This window comes from Oryx dammah, unplaced genomic scaffold (genome assembly GCF_014754425.2).
Source record: "Oryx dammah isolate SB20612 unplaced genomic scaffold, SCBI_Odam_1.1 HiC_scaffold_25, whole genome shotgun sequence".
NCBI lineage: Eukaryota > Metazoa > Chordata > Mammalia > Artiodactyla > Bovidae > Oryx > Oryx dammah.
Window position 1 is genome coordinate 12,227,238 of NW_024070209.1, and position 21,525 is coordinate 12,248,762.

General features: G+C 44.1%; 1 protein-coding gene across 1 annotated transcript in view; it reads left to right on the forward strand.

Moving 5' to 3' along the window:
- The window catches only part of EXOC6B (exocyst complex component 6B), a 697,089-nt gene extending 675,779 nt beyond the window's left edge, over window positions 1-21,310 (forward strand). The window contains exons 21-22 of the mRNA XM_040223938.1: window positions 13,720-13,832; window positions 17,951-21,310. Of these exons, the coding sequence (XP_040079872.1) occupies window positions 13,720-13,832; window positions 17,951-18,077 (240 nt within the window). The 3' untranslated portion in view covers window positions 18,078-21,310. The remainder of the gene's footprint in view (window positions 1-13,719; window positions 13,833-17,950) is intronic.
- The last annotated feature ends 215 nt before the right edge of the window (window positions 21,311-21,525 follow it).

The following is a 21,525-nucleotide window of genomic DNA, read 5'->3' on the forward strand; positions in this document are numbered from 1 at the left end:
AAGTTTGTTCTGAAAAACAAATTATAAGTCCATCCCACCATCCCCAATATTGTTCCTATAAAATGTCAGTTTTACCTATTTTAATTCTACTTAACATGCTTTTACTGACTGCCTGCTGGTAATCTAGCCCTATGCCAGTCCATGTTGTGGAGCAGTCGGAAGGAGGAAACATGACCTCCCTCCTTGTGAAGCTCCCCATCAACGTGGGAGATGAGACTCATATCTCAAGAATTAGCAGTGAAGGTGAGAATATATAGAACAATTCTCCTCACCAAAAGTAAGCATGATATGAACTGGTTTAGTAACAAATACTAGTCTAGTAGTGAGCAAACTTTGGGAGATAGGACAGGGAAGCCTGGCGCGCTGCAGTCCATGGGGTCGCAAAGAGTTGGACACGACTTGGCACTAAACAACAACAGTGGGAACAAGCAGAGCATCCTCCACTAATCTTTTCATTTTTACTTTCTGAGTTGAGTGGGAGGGTGATCCTTTCTGCCTATGAGAACACAGGAGCGCCCTCAGGACCATTTGCTTGAATATTAACCTGTAATTCTCCTTTGCCCATGAAATCATCCATTTGAATCACTCCTGCATGTTCTGTTGAAGAAGTATGTATGTTGACATGCTTCTCTTAATATCTCATTTCTACGGTCTTTCCTAGAAGTTTACATTTGTTCTACTATTATGATGCTATCTACACTCTGTCCACTTAGCTCACTGTCTGGCTTTGAACTAGTTTGCACCTTGACTCATTTGAATTTTGCTAGTCTTTCCTAGCTATCATTTCAAAAAATAAAAGTCTGTTCAGAACTTTGATCTAGCCTTAGGCAAGTGCCTTACCCAGAATCAAAGAAGATTTTTTAAAATAGACAGCTATGGCATCTTGGGGAGTAGAAGTCATCAAGCCATGTCTACTAGTTGTCTCCTTTGTGACTTTCAGCAATTTACTCATCCTTTCTGGGTCTTTGTCCTCCCCACTCTGCCCACCCCCTGTCACCCCATGAAATCAGAACTGTAATTTGAGTCCTAGAAAGCCATGAGCATGTTCTGAAACAATGAAAATGTATTAGAGTCAGGTTTAGAATTGCCAAAGTCCTAGTTAGAAGTCATATAGCTAAAATTCATGGAAGAGGAAAAAAAAAGAAGATATTCCTAGAATTAATAGCTTGTTTAGTATAACCTGATATCTTTCCTTGTCATATCCTTTCCTACTTGTACACAGTTTTGTATAATAGCCAATAATCACATAATTTATAATTTTTATTAACATTTGTAGTTTATAAGATGTCACATCAACTACTACACTAGTTTTTCTGATAAATACCATAAACAAATAACTTTGTGTTAGAGGTCAAAGCATCATTAATGATTGGTTGAGTTTGCTTTTGATCGAAGAAGCTGTAGCATTTATCAGTATGTTCTATTCTGAAAATATCCAATACTCCTGTTCCACCAGTTAAATGATAAAATGCCCCCCAAAATAATGTCTGATCCATCCCTTGAAAATGGCTTATATTGTTTATAAAAACTGTATTTATTTGAATAAATCAAGAATATGATTAATAAGGAATTAGCATCTTTGGTGTGAGTCCTAGGAGTACCGTTACATGGAAAAAGCAAAAGTGCAGAAGAATATCTATAGCATGCTACCCTTCCGGTGAGATGGAAGAGGATATAAGAACATACATGTGTAGCTTCTCATTTGTACAAAAGAAGTAAAAGAAGGATAAACCAGAAGCCATATTGGTCACCTGTGAAGAGTCTAGAAAAGATGTAGTCAGAAATGCAGAGAATAGAGCAGCTTTGTTCGGATGAGGAAGGAACGATGCTTCTGAGTATACTTTTTATATAGCTCTGATTCATTCACCAAAATAAATGATTTAAACCAACTAGAATGTGAGGGGGTCCAAAATGGAACACAAGCAGTGAAAAATAAATCTTAACTAAATTGTGAGAGAATAGCATAATCATACTGAAAGGAGTGAGGAAGAAAACAAGTAACCTAAGTAATTTTGAGATGGCTGGATGGCATCACTGACTCAATGGACAAATTCAGGGAGATAGTGGTGGACAGAAAAGCCCGGCGTGCTGCAGTTCACGGGGTCACAAAGAGTCAGACATGACTTAAAGAACTGTATAAAGTACTGAACTACATTAGTAAACTTGTTTTTCTCACATGGGTGTGGATTAGCAATTCTGAAACTGCTTGAGACTGTACCAGGATGAAACCAGTGAGTAACATATAATGAGAGCCAGGTTTCTCATTGTCAGAGAAAGAAGTGATAGATAAGGAAAGAGGGAAAGGCAGCCTGAATCCTGTGGTGTTGGCCTGGAATATGAACTGACATAAAATATGAACTCATGATTTTAAACTATATTCACAAAGAGATATAGAAATAGATACAGATGTGTTAATAAATATACATATGTTTCCCAGCTCTGTCCATTGATAGAGCTTAGAAACAATAATACCGCAATAGGAATGAGCATGCTAAGGGCCCAGATCTTGGTTTCTAAAAAATATTCTCCAACACAAGGAACCAGAGCTCCTTGGAGAAGTGACTGGTTCCAAAGCAGGGGCAAGGAATGGGCAAGATGAGCTTGGCACATCTAATAGCGCCAGCAAGTAAGGAATTGTTCAAGAAAGGATAGATGGAAAATACATGGGAGAGCCAGTCTGTGGGCATCCCTGATGACCAAAGCTGGAACAGTTTGAACAACAGCATGAAAGATGATTGTAATAATCCACAAAATAAATACCTCTGAGGTCATACTGATATAAATAAATGAACAAATAAATGGAGGAGAAGGGGCAACACTATTCCTCACAGGAGGATTTCATTTAATAACCATATATATATATTAGCATTATTAATTTAAAATTATTAATAATAAATGTTGTTATAGACAAGATCCACCAATGGATGTTAACATTAGTGGACAAAAGTTTGAGGAGAAACAGGATATTTTCTTAGTATCAAAGTATATCTCCCACGAAAAAATATTAATTACAAAGGTAAAAATAATAATTTTGCAATAGAGAAACTTAACCACTTAAACTAAGTGATCAAGTGATCATTATTGGTTAATATCACCAATAGTGAAATATGTGAATATCATGTATACCTGATTTGATACACTAAGAAGGGGACAGTATCATTTCTGTAGTGTTTTTGCAAAACAAAAAATGCATAACCTCAATCCAGAATTTCTTAACCTTGACACTGCTGCCATTTGGGAGTGGTAATTCTTTGCTGTAGGGGCTGTCCTGAGCACTGTAGGGTGTTTACTAGCATTCCTGGCTCACTCAATACCAGAAACATCACCTCCACTACCACCACCAGCCTTGTTACAACCAAAAATGTCTCCAGACATACTTCCAGGTGTCCCATGGAAGGCAAGATCTCCCCTCATTGAAACCTACTGCCTCAGTCCGCTGCTGCTGCTGCTAAGTCGCTTCAGTCGTGTCCGACTCTGTGCGACCCCACAGACGGCAGCCCACCAGGCTCCCCCGTCCCTGGGATTCTCCAGGCAAGAACACTGGAGTGGGTTGCCATTTCCTTCTCCAATGCATGAAAGTGAAAAGTGAAAGTGAAGTCGCTCAATCGTGTCCAACTCTTAGCGACCCCATGGACTGCAGCCTACCAGGCTCCTCCATCCATGGGATTTTCCAGGCAAGAGTACTGGAGTGGGGTGCCACTGCCTTCTCCGGCCTCAGTCTAACCATAAGCAAATATTGGGTGAGTGAAGTCGCTCAGTTGTGTCTGACTCTTTGCGACCCCATGAACTGTAGCAGGCTCCTCCGTCCATGGGATTTTCCAAGCAAGAATACTGGAGTGGTTTGCCATTTCCTTCTCGAGGAGATCTTCCCGACGCAGGGATTGAACTCAGATCTCTCGCATTGCAGGCAGACTCTTTACCCTCTGAGCCACCAGGGAAGTCTAAGCAAATATTCAGTTCAGTTCAGTTCAGTCACTCAGTCGTGTCCGACTCTTTGCGACCCCATGAATTGCAGCACACCAGGCCTCCCTGTCCATCACCAACTCCCGGAGTTCACTCAGACTCACATCCATCGAGTCGGTGATGCCATCCAGCCATCTCATCCTCTGTCATCCTCTTCTCCTCCTGCCCACAATTCCTCCCAGCATCAGAGTCTTTTCCAATGAGTCAACTCTTCGCATGAGGTAGCCAAAGTATTGGAGTTTCAGCTTTAGCATCAGTCCTTCCAAAGAAATCCCAGGACTGATCTCCTTTAGAATGGGCTGGTTGGATCTCCTTGCAGTCCAAGGGACTCTCAAGGGTCTTCTCCAACACCACAGTTCAAAAGCATCAATTCTTCAGTGCTCAGCTTTCTCCACAGTCCAACTCTCACATCCATACATGACCACTGGAAGAAACATAGCCTTGACTAGATGGACCTTTGTTGGCAAACTAATGTCTCTGCTTTTGAATATGCTGTCTAGGTTGGTCATAACTTTCCTTCCAAGGAGTAAGCATCTTTTAATTTCATGGCTGCAGTCACCATCTGCAGTGATTTTGGAGGCCCCCAAAATAAGGTCAGCCACTGTTTCTACTGTTTCCCCATCTATTTCCCATGAAGTGATGGGACCAGATGCCATCATCTTTGTTTTCTGAATGTTGAGCTTTAAGCCAGCTTTTTCACTCTCCTCTTTCACTTTCGGGCAGATTCAAATTAAGGGTCCTTCTGCAAAATGAATAAGTAATTTATAAGTGTCAAGGTCTTCAAAGATAAAAATGAGAAAATATACTGGAAGAGTTGTAGGAAACATGATGATTAAATGCAATGGGATACTGAATTGGATCAGAAAAAGGACGTTAGTGGAAAATCTGGTGAAAATAGAATGAAATAGTTTAATAGTATTGTACCAATGTTGATTTCTTGGTTCTGATAATTGTAATATAATATGTGGACATTAGAGAAGCTGGGTAAAGCTGGACATTGGAGGAATTGTCTAAACTATTTTTGCAACTTGTATGTAAGTCTAAAATTATTTCAAAACAAAATTTTTTAAAAAACAAAATCTGTGACTGGTGGTAATAATAAAATGCAGGCAAATTTCTGTATCTGACTCAATGACAGAGATATAACACATTTGTTTTTGCTGATGTGATTCTTATCACCTCAAACGTTATCTGATAATCAAAATAAATTTAAACCCAGTGTGTGTGTGTGTATGTGTGTGTGTGTGTGTCTGTGTGTGTGTGTATGTCTGTGTGTGTGTGTGCATTCTGAACCATAGTTTATATATGCTGTTTAAATTTTGTTACAAGTGAAAAACCTTGTAAAATGTTCATGTGATAGTTCTAAAAGAGGAGGAATACATTACTTAATAGCATTAAAATCATTTGGCTTGGATTACAGTTATTTGTGTTTTTCTTTTATTCTCCTAGGTGGGGGGAAACCACATATCTTAATATCACTTGTAAAGCCCATCCCTGTCCTTCCACATATTAGATGATTCTAAAAACATTTGCTGAATCCAGTGGCTTATATCTTCATTAAGACAATCTGAGACAAGCAAATATGCTTTATTATTTATGTTTCAAATCCCAAGAGTAAATATTAGAAGAAGCCACTTACTTGAACTTTTTAAACTTAAGAAGGTTATAATTTTTATGCAACTCTTAAGAAATATAAATAGAATGAACATGGTGCAGGCCCACATGGTTCTGTAAGTTCAAAGAGAAGTCATCACATGGAAGGTCAAGAATTTTAACAATGTTCTGACACAGAAGTAAGAATCCATCCACAGTCAATTACGTGGAGACCCACTCTCTAATGAGGCTTCCTGAGGATGGGAGAAGTGAACTATTCTTGTGGTTGTGTTAGCCTGTTGCCCCAGCCCATCTAGCCTCCCAGCTCTTACCAACCAAACCAGACCTTTGGCTGTGGACCCTCCTGACCATCCCAGAACACAGGGCCCATGTGTGCTCTGATCTTCTCTCATAATGAGACTAATTCTTGCTGAAAATATCTGTTACAGGTGCTTCCTTGTGGCCATACACCACTTAACACTGGTGCAGGCACGCAGTCATCACTCATCTCTTGGCTAAAGCCACAAACTAATACCAGAACAGAGGGTGAATGGAGGGCTTCCCTCACAGCTCAGTTGGGAAAGAATCTGCCTGCAATGCAGGAGACCCCGGCTCGATTCCTGGGTCAGGAAGATCTACGGGAGAAGAGAAAGGCTACCCACTCCAGTATTCTTGGGCTTCCCTGGTGGCTCAGCTGGTAAAGAATCTGCCTGAGATGCAGGAGACCTGGGTTCGATCCCTAGGTTGGGAAGATCCCCTGGAGAAAGGAATGGCTAGAGAATTCCATGTATAGTCCATGGGGTTGCAAAGAATCAGATGCGAGTGAGCAGCTTTCACTCTCACAGGTTGGATGGAATGACGGAGTGATGGAAGGCCATCTGAAGTGGCACTGGAGTTGTTGCTTCAGTCGCTCAGTCATGTCTGACTCTTTACAGCCCCCAAAACTGCAGCACGCCAGGCTTCCCTGTCCTTCACTATCTCCCAGAGTTTGCCCAGACTCATGTCCGTGGAGTCATGATGCTACCCAACCATCTTATTTTCAGTCTCCCCATTCTCCTCCTGCCCTCAATCTTTCCCAGTGAGTCGGCTCTTTGCATCAGGTGGCCAGAATATTGGAGCTTCAGCATCAGTCCTTGCAATGATTATTCAGGGTTGATTTCCTTTATGATAGACTGGTTTGATCTCCTTGCAGTCCCTGGGACTCTCAAGAGTCCTTTCCAGCACCACAATATGAAAGCATCAATTCTTTGATGCTCAGTCTTCTTTATGGTCCAACTCTTACATCCATACATGACTACTGGAAAAACCATAGCTTTGACTAGATGGACCTTTGTTGGCAAAGTGATGTTTCTGCTTTTTAATACACTGTCTAGTGTTATCATAGCTTTTCTTCCAAGGAGCAAGTGTCTTTTAATTTCATGGCTACAGTCACCATCCACAGTGATTTTAGAGTCCAAGAGAATAAAGTCTGTCACTGTTTCCACTTTTTCCCCATCTATTTGCCATAAAGGGATGGGACCTGATGCCATGATCTTCTTTTTTTGAATACTGAGTTTTAAGCCAATTTTTTTGCTCTCCTCCTTCAGTCTCATTAAGAAGATCTTTAGTTCCTCCTTTCTTTCTGCCATCTGAGTGGTATCATCTGCATGTCTGAGGTTGTTACTTCTCCCAGCAATCTTGATTCCAGCTTGTGATTCATCCACCCCCACATTTTGCACGATGTACTTTGCATATCTAAACTGACTACAGGCTTAGATAGTACCAAGATGCACATTAAACACGAAATCATTGTTGAAAGAAAGCTATCCCTTTATAGTCTTTGTGATAGTAAAGCGAGTATCTCATTGTTGTGCTCATGTTTGAGTTATCTTCTATTTATGACAAGTTAGAATGGTTTCCCATTTATGACAGTGGTGTAAAGTGTTCTTTAAAATTTTTTAATACCAAAATATGAATCAATGCGAAAATGTTACATTAATAATTATACTTATAGCATGAGGATATGGTAAAAAATTACAAATTGATACTCAATAAAGTTTGAAGAATAGTTCAGTCTCCTGCCTTTGACACTCCTCTTTTTTCCTCTTCTCCATCCCACTCCAATACTCTTGCCTGGAAAATCCCATGGACTGAGGAGCCTGGTAGGCTGCAGTCCATGGGGTTGCGAAGAGTCGGACATGACTGAGCGACTTCACTTTCACTTTTCACTTTCATGCCTTGGAGAAGGAAATGGCAACCCACTCCAGTGTTCTTGCCTGGAGAATCCCAGGGATGGGGGAGCCTGGTGGGCTGCCGTCTATGGGGTCGCACAGAGTCGGACACAACTGAGGCAACTTAACAGCAGCAGCAGCATCCCCCTCCTGCTTATAAATGTGAAGAAATAAAATATGATACAATGCATACATAGTATTCTACTTTCTGTGAAAGAAAGAGGAAATAAGGAAGCAAACATGTATCTGTTTATCTTTACAAATAGAAACATAGTAAGGGCAAATTCACAAACAATGGAGTTGGGCACCTATAAGGCATGGTAGAAATTGGGGTAAAAGGGATACAAGAAGGAAAGACTGACACTTTTTCTGAGTTAACTTTTTTTGTGTAGTTTGACTTTTGGAAGCATGTCAGTGTCCCACATATGTAAAAAAATAAATTACAAAGGATGGGAGGGAGGAGCCTAAATGGAAACAAATGAACCTGGTTTTATTTAGATGAATACCATAACCAAACTGAAGGGAGAATTTTTTTTTTTACATTAGCTCCTTTTATTCATTTGATCTTAGAAGATAAAATATTGAGTCCTGAGGCTTCCCTTTTTCCAGTGAATCATGTTTATAATTTTTCCCTTAGAAAAACAATGTTATATAGATTTATTATTTAGAGAATTGCAGTTTACCATTCTTCTTGACTCTGCTATGAGTCTGATTTCATTCAAATTTACACCAGAATCTATAGTTAGTCAATTCAGGGTTGTGATATTGTGATACTGCCAGTGCTTTGAAAACTCTGTAGTAAGTTCAACTCGTTGAGCACCTCCTATTTGCCCAAACCATGCTAGGTGCTGGAGAGATGGTAATGGATAAGATGAATATATGACACCAGTCTGCTGGGGAAGTTGAGGACTATACAGTTAATTACCAGTGCGATGAGTGTTATGAGAGGGGGCAGATAACACAGATTTAATGGAGTCCTAGACGGTGGAGCCTGATGGGCTGCACAGAGTTGGACACGACTGAAGCAACTTAGCAGCAGCAGCAGCAGAGGTGCAGGAATCAGTTCGGTTCAGTTAAGTCACTCAGTCGTGTCCAACTGTTTGTGACCCCATGGACCACAGCATGCCAGGCTTCCCTGTCCATCACCAACTCCCGGGGCTTACTCAAACTCATGTCCATAGAGCGTGGATGTTATCCAGTCATCTCATCCTCTGTTGTCCCCTTCTCCTCCCACCTTCAATCTTTTCCAGCACCAGAGTCTTTTCCAATGAGTCAGTTCTTCACATCAGGGGGCCAAAGTATTGGAGTTTAGGTTCAGCACCAGGCCTTCCAAATAATATTCAGGACTGATTTTCTTTAGGATTGACTGGTTTGATCTCCTTGCAGTCCAAGAGACTCTCAAGAGTCTTCTCCAACACCATAGTTCAAAAGCATCAATTCTTCATTGCTCAGCTTTCTATATAGTCCAACTCTCACATCCATACATGACTGCTGGAAAAACCATAGCTTTGACTAGACTGACCTTTGTTGGCAAAGTAATGTCTCTGCTTTTTAATATACTGTCTAGGTTGGGCATAGCGTTTCTTCCAAGGAGCAAGCATCATTTAATTTCATGACTGCATTCACCATCTGCTGAAGGGAGAATTTTAAAAAAGACTAATCCCAGTGGCTTATGAGCACAGGGTTTGGTTGCACCCGCTCAGTCTTAGGCTGGAGGGAGAACCGCAAACAAATCTTGGCCTTATTTTCAGCAGGTTCATTTTGCAGTGGCTTATGCAAACAGTTCTGAGACAATTTTAGATATACTATTGAGCAAATTAGTACGTGACAGGATGGTGTTGAGAATTCTCACTGTGGATATGTGAAATAGAGGAAGGCAAGAAAGAACTCTCCAAGAATGATTAGAATTGGAGGTACTGGTATAAACTCATGATTTCTAAAATATATGTGCATGTGTGCATATATACACACATATGTATGTGTATGTGTGGATATATTTATATGTATATATTTCCTAGCTGTGTCTGCTGAGAGGGCTTAATACCCCATAGATTGTCCCGCAGTAGCAATGAGCTCACCTAGCACCCAAATCTTGATCTCTAATAACATCCCCACTAAAAGAAACCAGGGCTGAGTTCAGAACTGAGCATGGTCGATACAAGACAAACCCGCAACACCTTAATATGCCAGAAAGTAAGGAAGTCCTGAAAAGAATCAGGGGGGCGTGTCACGAGAGCACAGGCTCTAGCTTGAAGGATCTCCCACTGCTAAACCTGGGACAACTTGAGAACCAAAGTAATTAGGTATAGTAATGAATATAAACTATTAAACAGTGGAAACCCATGAATCCATACCAGTAATAAAACAGATGAATTAATAGTGGAGCAAAAGCGAGCCCTTGCTTATGGTCAGATGCTGAATGACAGCTGATAAACTTGGAGGGAAGGATGGAATCAGTTTGAAACTATCGTAGTGAAGACTAAATCGGAGAAGCATCTTCAGTAGATGCTAAATCTAAATAGAAAATTTAATCAGGAACACTATGTTCACATGATCTCCTAAACTGCTTGCTCGTTACAAAAGAAAAAATAATACCTAGACAGTGGAGAAATCAGACCACGTCTTATCTTGACTGGGTGATCAAAATTAATGTCACCATTGAGAGACGCGTGAACATTTGCACCTCCAGATGTGATGCCCTGAGGAGGACACAGCAGCTCCTGTAGGATTCTGGCCAGATATGCGTATCTTATATCTTATTATGGGAAAGAGTTAGGAAAGTCAAAAAGTAGGATGAAAAAGGAGGCAGGGAACTTTTGAAGAGTTGATATTATTCAAAAATGTCAATATCATATAAGAAAGGCTGTGGAAATAGCCCAGATTAAAGGAGACTCAATAGCTAGTTAAATGTAGTACCTGATCCTGAACAAAGAAGCTATACAGGACATTATTGGGTCAATTTATAAAATTAGAATATGAACTGTATCAAAATTAAATTTATTAAAGTTAAAAACCATATTGTGATGATATTTGAGAAGAATGCTGAAATATTTGGGGATAAAGGGCCATGATGTGTGTAATTACTCTCAAGAGACTCCAAGAAGAAATACTGTATATGTGCAAAAAAAGAAAGAACACAAATGATGGAGCTTGCTGGGTAAAATGTTGATGATGCATGGATCTGGGAAGAAAGTATATAGTGTTCCTTATACTATGCCTGTTCTTAGCACTTTCTGATAGATTGAAATTATTTCTAAAATGAAAACTTTTAGAAATAAAAAATGAAAATGTGATTGTGATGACACACGTTCAGTGATGACAGAATGTTCAGCATCCTTGGGAGAGACTTTATTGAGATCTTACAAGGCAGTTGCATGCAGAGAACTAGGCTGAGAAGCCTAATTCACCTCAGAATATCATAGTCTGGAGATCAAAGTGCCATGATAAAGAGGCCTACTGGTTTTCTTATTCTCTTATTCCAGTGCTAATCTAAAGAATCCAGTAGAGCTGCACCCCAGAGCAGGTTAACTTAGCTAAGTCTTACCCAGACTCTAGTCTGTGTCCATCTGTCAGAGGAGACCATCAGGTCTAGGTGCAGGCCATGGAAAAGGCCTGTGGAAAGCAGCATAGACCCAGAGTGTGAGCCACAGGCTCACACTGGTTGAGCTTAGTAGAGTTGTATGGCTTCCAGGCCCAGCGTGGGATAAACTAGCTAGCTTGTCATCCCAGAGGTCGTAGGCTCAGTACTGGCATTGAGAGACTTTGGCAAGAATTTTAAAATAGGAAATCTTGGAACTAAGTTATGAACTGCCCTCCACACCCTGTTGGTGATTTACCCAGGTTTCATCATCCAGAAAGACATGGTGTTCTTTGCAGTAAATCAGAAAATGCTGATACCATCAATTCCATCCCTGAAATTAAGATTCTATTAGTAGAGAACAAAATGAAATTAGTTTTATTAAATGTGTATATTTATTTATTTATTTATTTATTTATTTATACATGCCCACATCTGAGACATAATATCTAAAATAGCTTTAAGAAATCAGGTTTTCAAATTTTTCCAATTAAACTTATTTGTTATTCTTTCATGTTTCTTTTGTTAGGTCCCTAGCATTCAAACAGCAAAAAGCTCCCAACATTTTTTGTTTAGTTTTCTAAGAGAAAAAAAAACTAATTAATAAAATGCTATCTTTTTCCATCATTTCTTTCCTTGGGGTTTGAGGGAAATAATCTTACTTGTAGAAGACCTTTAGAACAAGGGACACTGCAAGTGTCTATCATATTCCCTAGGAGGAACTGTCTCAAGCAGTCTTTAGGCTGGAAATACCAAGATTAGGGTAGGAAGTCAGGGAAATTTTTCTTCTGAAGGAGCGCTCTGTGAGGCCTTGGGGCAGTGAAAGGAGGTGGTAGAAGCCCTTTTAGTTGCCAACTAAAATAAGCATGACCTAAAAGGGGCCGGAGAGGGCCGTTTGGGGCCTTGCTGACCCAGGCCAACCAACATGTCTGTCTCTCTCCCCATCTCCTCTCATATTTAGTATCCCTTTCTTGGCTGAGGGTGTAGGGGCTTTTCTCTGTTTTAGTTTTGGGACTTCAGCCAGTTTCCATCCTGAGGAAGTTCTTAACATCTATTCTAAGAGAATGGGTAGGAGAGGAGACTGGGCCCACACTGCACAGTGGGGAAGACAGAGGAGGAAGGTGTGCCTAAGAGCCCAGACTCTGGCACTGACTTTGATTCTTGGCCTCTCTGCCTTAGTTCTGCACAGACAGATTGTCGTCTACTTATCTTCATCAACTGTTATCTCTTGGAAAGGGAGAAGCAGGGAAATGCCCTGAGTCCAGAAGCACTTAAATGTGTATCTCATTGCTAGAGAGACTTCTTGAAGGCCCTTCTTCTATGTAATGATGTGAGTCTGGGGCAATGACCCCCCCAGAGGTTTATATGGGGGAGCTAACAGCTTCCCTTTCATCACCTCTACCCTACCTTTAAAAGGCACTGATTTTTTTCTTTTTTAGTTTTATTTAGTTATGAGTTTTAAATATTTGTTAGACTGATACGAGGCTAAAGCTGGCTGAGAAGGAAAGCCTTTGACAAAATATAGTTAGTTAGCAGATTTCTATCTGTTGAACCAGGGTCCACCTAGGTGTTGTATATTGCCTCATGTAAATATTATATGGTCCATTTACGTCTTGGTTCAGTGGGCGTCTGTGCTGTCTGTGTATCCTATTTGTTTTTAGCATGTGTCTGTATCAACTGAGTAACTTGGCAAAGTCAACACAGCAAGTCATGAAATTCATACCTGAACCCAGACCTTTTAACCCGAAAGCTCATGTAGTTGCATATGGGGCCCTGGTCACACCCACTTTTATTTGTTCATGGTTGAATTCTGAGCTCCTAGAATGGTGCTTGGCACATGGAAGACATTTCGTAAGTATTTATTAAGTGAATGAGTGATTATTATGATAGTCTGGTGTTTTGATTCAGTCCAGTGCCAGTTTCTTTCCAGGCCTGCCTCTGAGAGCTCTCTGCCAGCATCAGCAACGCAGTGCTTCCGGCAGAGATGACTCTACCTTACAGTGATTACCCGTTTATTTTCTTATCTCTTGTGTGTGTGTGAGTCGCTCAGTCATGTCCAGCTCTTTGCGAGCCCATGGGATGCAGCCTGCCAGGCTCCTCTGTCCACGGATTCTCCAGGCAAGAATATGGAGGAGGTCACCATCCCCTTCTCCGGGTGCTCTTCCCAACCCGGGGATCGAACCTGGGTCTCCTGCATTGCAGGTGGATTCTTTACCATCTGAGCTATCAGGGAAGAATCATACTCTTTCTCGTATTACAATTTTAATTTTATTTTTCAAATCTAGTGGGTAGTGAAAGGTGCTAGGAGTTTTTGAGATCCTGATTTGTCTTATCTGTCTGATTAATTAACAGAGTGGGGGTTTGGATATTTTACAGCTTTTGGATCTCTTCATCCAGTGGGATTGGTCAACCTACCTTGCTGACTATGGTCAGCCCACCTGCAAGTACCTCCGGGTAAACCCTGTGACAGCTCTGACGCTGCTTGAGAAGTGAGTACTCATCCCGTGGTCTCTTTTGAGGGGTGGGGTAATGGGAGGGGAGATTGATACAGATGATAATTTTCTCTTGGCCACTACCTTGAAAAGATGGCAAAGAGGCCCCACTCTTAAAGCCGCCACAGGTGTTCTCAGCAGTTTCCATCACTGGATTTGGCAGTTCAGTCTTCCTTTTGGAGCCTCTTAATCCCTGAGCCCCAGGAAGCTAGGGAAAGTGTGTGTCAGGGGAACTGTGACATTACCTCAGAGCTTACCTAGAGATGACAAGAGGAGAAAGGAAGATGCCTTAGCTTGGGGCTCAGGTCAGCCTGGTGAACAGAGTGAGCCAGCCCCAGCCATCTGGGGTGTGATGATGGGTGGAGAGCATCCCCACAGAACAGATGGCTTCTCTGGTTCCTGAAATTATTTCAGCTGCCCTACCAACCCTTGTCTCTGTCAGATTGAGCTTTCTTATGCTGAGTAGCCCAAGAAAGCTGCATTGAAAGTGTCCAACTCTTGCCTTAAGCAGTCACTAGCCTGCAAAGTGGCTGCCATGGGACTTTCATGTGTCTGAAGCAGAGGTGCTGCCGCTGCAGCTGAGTTAGCCAGCTCCAGAACATTTCACTAACCAATATGTCACCCAGATGCTGGAATCTGTGCTGCGTTGTAGAACTGGCAGACTAGAGACAAAGACCCATGTAAAAAGGAAGCTTTTTGTTGTCATCAAACTAGATAAAACCCTTGGCTTCTTAGAAGCTTCTTAGAAGAGTGCCCTGAATCTAGACAGTGTAGCAAGTCTACATATACAGCCAGTCAGGCAGGTCTCAGCTCCTAAGAAGGTGAGGATCCGAGTCCAGGCAGCCAGAGTGAAGCCTTAAGCAGAAGTAGAGGCTGAGGGGTGCCTTCCTACTGAAGGCTCTAATCGGGGAGAGAAGGGGAGAAGGTAGAGAGCAGGCGCGAGCAGGAGGCAGAGGTGTGTGTCTGGGGCCAAGCCACTAAGAGCCCAGAATTGACTTTTTCCAGATCAAGACAGACTCATGTTTCCATTTTAACTCTGTTTCCCATGATTCTCTCTCCCAATGACCTTCTTCCCTAGGATATCTAGAGAGTAAGTATTTTATTCACTTGGTCCTTTTCCACTACTTTGAGGCAAGTCCTTCTGGTTTCCTCATTGACACTAATGACTATACTAAAATCCCTCCCCTGTGAGTTGTCCCCACCCTGACATACTAATCTGCTAAACCAGCCCGGTGCCAGCTGGCTGGCTGCCTCCTCTCTCCTTGGTCCTTCAAGTGACCCTTGGCTTACCAGTTCCTTTGGGGCTGGGAGTGGTGACAGGGATTTTCCCCCATCAGTGCCAGGTAAAAGGTTGCTCCCGCCCACCTTCCTGGCACACTCAATAGTCTTGCTAGTCCAGGACCTGAAATCCAGCCCTGACACAAGGGAGCTTCCTCAGCAGTCTTCCCGCCCTCCCAGTGGTGAGGCCCTGGCTTCAGGATCTCCCACAGAAGACTCTTTCTTAGAGGCGAGGCCTCACCCACGTTCTCAGCACCCTACTGGCTTTTGTGTTGCTGTTCGGGTATCCTGTTCAGATGGGCTCTGGGATTCCCTTCGGCCAGTTGCCTCTCTCAACAGTTCTTACTTGTCTGTTCCTGAGAATCTCAGATCCAGGAAATACTGGCTTATCTACTTCCTGTGAATCAACAACAGGCTAAAATAATCAGCCTCTCAGTAGCATTCTGGAGGCCTAGCCAGTGATAATGCCATATACTTACCCCGGGTGATCAGCAGGATTTAAAAGCCCCCTTCCAAACACAGTAGGGCCAGAGGCCACCCAGATCACTAAAATCCACATTTCCCAGCCTCATAGGAATCAGTCTCTCGATTTGACTCTCTCCTGCTTTCCCCACAGCCAGCTCTACCACCAGAGCTCAATACTCTCTCCTTTCCAACCTGACACTTCTTAGCGGGATGAGACATGGAAAGACACAAGGGCATGATGAGGACTTTCAGGAAAGAGAAGAGGCCCCTGCGTCTTTGAGAGGTGTCCAGGTCCCAAAAGATCCAGATCCTGGGCTCACAGAATGTGACAGGGGATGGGGGCTCTCCTTTGGTTTTCGAGCATTGCAGGGTACACGCCAGCATGCCACCATCAGCCCTCGGGGCACCTGAGTTTCTGCTTCAAGTAATCCCCACTCCAGGCCTTAATGGCTAAGAAATCCTGGCCTCTGGGGCCCAGAGACTACCCTCTTCTCCTGTTTCCTCCTACCTTCCTTCTGGACCTCCCCAAAGGGAGTTGAAAGCCATCTCTGTCTTTGGGCTGCTTCGAGGAGTCATGAAACGAATGACCACATAGGATGTTGAATTAAGTGTCCTATAAAGGTCAGAAGTGCTTTTCTTCCTTTATTATTCTTTTTGTTTTGTTTAGTGTTGGTTTTATTTAGATTTATAGTATATCCAGCAAAGGAGTTGCTGTCTGGGATAAATAATCCTAAGTCAAGCCAGTTCCACAAACATCATGGTACAGTTACTGTTTGAGGGACCAAATACAGTAATCATCATAGCCTTGGGGTCCTTTGTGCTTTCTTTTCAACCTAAACCTCTAAACCTCTGTCATCTCTCCTTCTTCCTCCCTTTCAAGCACAGACCTCCACATGTGGGTGGTTGTACCTTATATGCAGTGTCTAAGTATGCTTGATGAGTAATTCCAGGCTCAAGGCCCTAAAGCTTAGATCAGAGAGAAAAGTCTCAATTGGTTTGTGGCTGTCACCATCAGCCAGGGCCACCAATCTGGGATGCTCATCAGAACCTCCCTACCATATGGATATAAACGTCCTTATGGACTCTCTGACCTTCTGGCCTCTCTAGTCCATCCCTCTGCACAGGGCCTCCCCACAGGAAAAAGTGGTCCAGGATTAGCCAAAGGCCCCTGCGAAGTCTTCCTGGGAGCAGTTCACTACTCCCTGGACTCCCTTCTGTCCCCTCTCCTCCCCCATCTCCATGCAGGGCAAGGGGCTGTGAAGTCAGAGAGCTGACTAAGCTCCTGAGGGATGGTAGTGAGGAGCCACCTAGGCCGACCCCAGGGATAAATGAGTCTGGGCAGTGTCCTTCTTTCTCTACCATTAGAACTATCTGTGAGCTGGAGATCCAGTGTACAGAGACTGGGGCCAAAGTTGACAATCACCAACAAATACCAGGGGCTGGGGCGCCTTTCAGGGGAATGAAAGATTCCTGGGATCTGTCACAATGGCTAAGTCAGGCTTGAGGTTCCTCTGGACCTCAGCCTAGCCTTGCCTTTCTCCATCCATGCTTTCCAGTTAGGTTTCTCCATCTGCGGAATTGATGGCCAGAACTGCCCATGGTTTGTGCTCTAAGATTATGCCATCTTGGGAGCTTTAGCAGGAGCCAGTTAAAAAGCTTTCCAAAGGTCAAGATCTGAAGGTGTCGCAGCCATTGAGAACTCAGGGGCTTCTCTTGCCTAAAACCCTGGTTTTTCAAGTGAGAGAACGACTCAGCCTTTTGGCACCTGCTTTCCTCAGCACCATGCCCTCTGAACTACCTCACTGCCTCTGGGCCCCTATTCTGAGGCAAAGGAAAAGAGATCAATCAAGCCCTTGGTTTTGTTAGGAGTAGGATAGAGTTACCAGCTAGAGTAATGTTTAGAAATGCATAGTGGCTTTCAGTTACTCGTGTTCTTTTGAAATTGCTCGTTAAGAGCATTGTCCTGCTTTCCCTTTCAAATACGAGCTGTAAGGTCGCAGCAGGATTTTAGGAGGTTCAGGGGGTAATGAGAAGACCTTAGACATTCTCTGAGATCCTGTTGTCCATCAGGGCTGCAGCAGGTGCCAGACACCTATCCTAGGCTCATACCTGGGCACAGAAAGGAAGGAAGTAGGTAGGGTGAGCATGGATAGTAAGGGGGCTGGCCACGGCTGGCTCTCAACTGTTTTCCAGAGGTGAGTGAAGCTGGGAGGTATGGAGGTGCCAGCAGGGCAGCTTTCTGAATAGTAAGTGAGTACGGGCCTGACAGTGGAAATGTTCTGGACTCTCTCAACTGCGGGCGGTTGTTAAGACATACTGGCCACCGTTGTCGCCTTAAACACTTTGCTGTCTTTCTTCCCTTCTCTGTTTAGGATGAAGGACACCAGCCGCAAGAACAACATGTTTGCACAGTTTCGGAAAAATGAGCGAGACAAGCAGAAATTGATTGACACCGTGGCCAAGCAACTCCGGGGACTCATCAGCAGCCACCACTCGTGAAGACGGGCCTCGGGCCCACAGAGGCTGCTGGCTGCAGCTCCAGAGTCTGGGACCCAGCACTGGCTGGCCCTGCCTTTGTGCATTCTTCTTCAAAGAGAACAAATGTATTTTTTTATAATAACCTATGTACAGTATTCGCATAACCTTTCCCTATAGTAGAAGAGGCACAAGAGTAAGCAAGTCCATGAGATGTTGCTAGGCCAGGCTTCAGGGGAAGCCACACTACACTGTATCTTCCTAGAAACGGTGGTGTCGTCAGTCCAGCATGAGGAACCACCTTTCATCCGTGGCTCTAGAGCTTAGGTTTGGGGCTCAGAAACTGCACAAACAAAATGGGCACTTGGCACTGGGAGGTAAGGTGAGTAGGCAGAAGGATACTAAAGTACATCCTAGTACCCTCCTAGGTGCCCCGTTCACTGCGGAGGTGAGGCTGGTTGTTGTTGATGCAAGGCAAGGGCCTGGAAGACACTACTCCTTGGTCCATGAAAGACCAACACACAGCTGTGGAGTTCCAGAGGTTTCTTCTCCTCAGTCCAGTGACTTTCCCTGACCAGACAGCAAGCATGCCGTTGTGACCAGATGAGAGCTTCACTGCCGTCCCCCCGAGGATGGCGTCTTTTAGCTTTCACTCCTGATTCTTCTGGGGCATGGAAGAGCCGAGGATGCAGCGGGACTAACTCGACCTCATGACTAGCTGTGGGCTGCCCCCACACCGGGAGGAGGTCTTGAAAGCCAGTGTGAATGGGATCAGAGCCCCAGCCCCTTCCCTGTTCCTCTCACTTCCTTCTTTCCAGGTCAGGCGCCTGGTTCAGGGCATCTGTCCGCAGTTATTCCACAGACAGAGAATCTCAGACTCGGCCTCCTCCAGCAGTGTCATTGTTTGCAGAAGCCTGAAAAATGACCTTTTGCCTTCCACTTAGGTAAAACCTGAAGATTACTGGGAATCGTTCCTTTGTGTTTTAAAACCAGCTTTCTGGCCACCATCTCTATAGGAAATGCCACCGGCTTGTGCTGTGGAGAGAGCTTTCTCTGGGCATGCCTCTGGGATGGAGCCACTGCCACCATGAAGTAGAGCAGGTCAACCACGACTAATGGTTTGTCACCCCAGCCACCCTCACCAAGCCATACCCTGGATAAGAAGCTGCTGCTCAAGCCTAAAGCTTCCGTCCCCTTTGAGGTCCCCAGAGCTATCTTTTGGCTTTGTCTGAGAAAGATTGCCTGTAATCCTATCCTTCAAGCTCTGGAGTTTGCAGAGGAGCCTGAGCGGGTTAGGTCCTCTCGCAAATGGGCTCCTGTGACTTAATGTAAAGGCTTTGCTATGGGGTCAGTCATTGGAACCTGCCCCTTAAGACACTTCAGGAAGATGCTATTAAGGCTACTGGCAAGAGTATAATTGTGCATCACCAAACAATGACAAGCCACACAGGCCTTGCCAGCTAGGATTAGTGGGAGGAAAGACTCATCAGACAGAATTCTTCACCACCTTTGTCAGCTATTGAGCTGCTTCTAGGGAGGGCAGTGCTTTTCACCACCACCACCCCCCGCCCCCCTGCCCAATATTATGTCACAACTTGAAAACCATGGGGAAGAAAATATGCACACAGACACACACAGCCTTCCCCCAAACTGGAAAGACCAGGCTGCTTGTGGGCTCTGCAGAAGCGTTCTGAGGCTCATCCTCAGGGCTGATCATCCTGAGGGCTTGGTCCAGGGTCTTAGAATGAGGCTCAGAGATGAGTGCTGCCACTCAGAACTGCCATAGCCAAGGGAAGGCAGGGGTCCACGGGAATGAGACCGAAAATGCCATCTCTCAAATTCTGGACTTTATTAGAAAAGAGCAAGAAATGATCACTCTAATCCTATTGCTTAAGAAGGGCCCCAAACACCCTCCTTCACTAGACCCGTTACAGAAGGATCTCTTCTGCTTTTTGCATTCCACTCTAACTTTGAAGTGGAATGGAGAGAAGCTTAAGTATGTCACTTTGTTCTTCAAGCATTATCATTGTTGGTCTGGTCTCAGACCTGTACCCTGGAGAAACAGTGTTACAAAGAGAAAATGAACAGGGTAGAGGAACGAGGGTCACCCTGCCCCTTGCACACAGAAGTCCCTCTGTAGAAAACACTTACTCAAGACCAAGACTCCTTTGTTAGAGCCCTTCTTTCCTCTTGGTCTGCCTCCAGCCTTCCCTAACAAAACCAACCTGCACCACTGACTTGTCTGTGGAGACACACTCTTGGTGCCCAGGGAAAGGTGAAAAACAGGCACTGGCAGTGTCCAGACTGTTTGAATTGGTGAAGTCGGAGTTTTCAGTTTTGTCTGTAGGCCTCAAGCTAGGTCAGCCCTTGAGAGGACTTGGACAAAGCATGGGTGCCTGTGTACCCCAGAATCCTGAGATCTGGCCTCAAATGCCCAGAGATGTAGATGCACCCCGGAGGCCTCAGAAAAGGCAAGAAAAAGGGGTGCTTGGAGGCCTTTCCATCTTCTAGTTGGCTGAGTTCTTGGGAAAACCAGATCCATATTCCTGAAGGGACAGTCAGGTTTGGGACCCTAGTGGGTTGCAAGTAGTAATTTAGGCAGCTGGAATAGTTTGAATGTATCACATGGCAAAATCTCTGAGTAGAATAAACGAAGCTGCTGATGGTGGAGAAGAACAGGACGTGACAATTGGAAGCAGCAGAGAGTTCCCATTGGTAAAGGGCATATACAACATCCAGGGAGCAATGCCCAGCATTTGCGTTGTCTCCCAGGCCTCCAAGTCAGCCTAGCTTCACTGCACACTTGACAAGTGCTTGCTCAGCAAGTCCCGGACCCAGGCCCTTTATCCCCAAGGTTGGCATTGGCCGTGACTCTGCCCATGAGGCCTCCGAGCATGCGCCCCACGGCCTGCTGCAGAAGCCCCCACCAGAGCCTCACTTCTCCCAGGACGCTGCGCCAGGCTGCTTCTGTTGCCTCTGTTATGTGTTTCCTTTGCCTGAGTTTGCAGTTACTTTTCACTAATGTGTTGGAAATGGCCTTTTTATTTTGCACAAATAGTTGCACATTTATGAGGGAAATTTAGGAAAGTCCATTTTTAACTCTAAAGGGAACTTTTTTCTTTAAAACTCAACCAGTAAAGCTACTGATACAGATGGGTTTGTGGTTAGTAGAAAACCTCTCACGTGGAAAGAGCATGTCTATTCCTCCTGTATGTTCTCTTTTCATTGCTATTAAATAAGGGAGCCTACGCACCTGCTCACCGTGTTGTCTCATGGCTTTTGTTCTCCCGCCCCTTTCACAGCATGGAGCGTGGTTGGTGATCTGGATACAGGCACTGCACCCCTTCAGCCACACTAGGGACTAGAGCAGGCAGAAGCCTGCTGGGGAGGAGAAAGCCGCCTGCTAGACAAGGCAAGAAATCGAACTGTGGCCTTGGAAACATTCCAACCCACCAGCCTAGGCTTTCCTCCC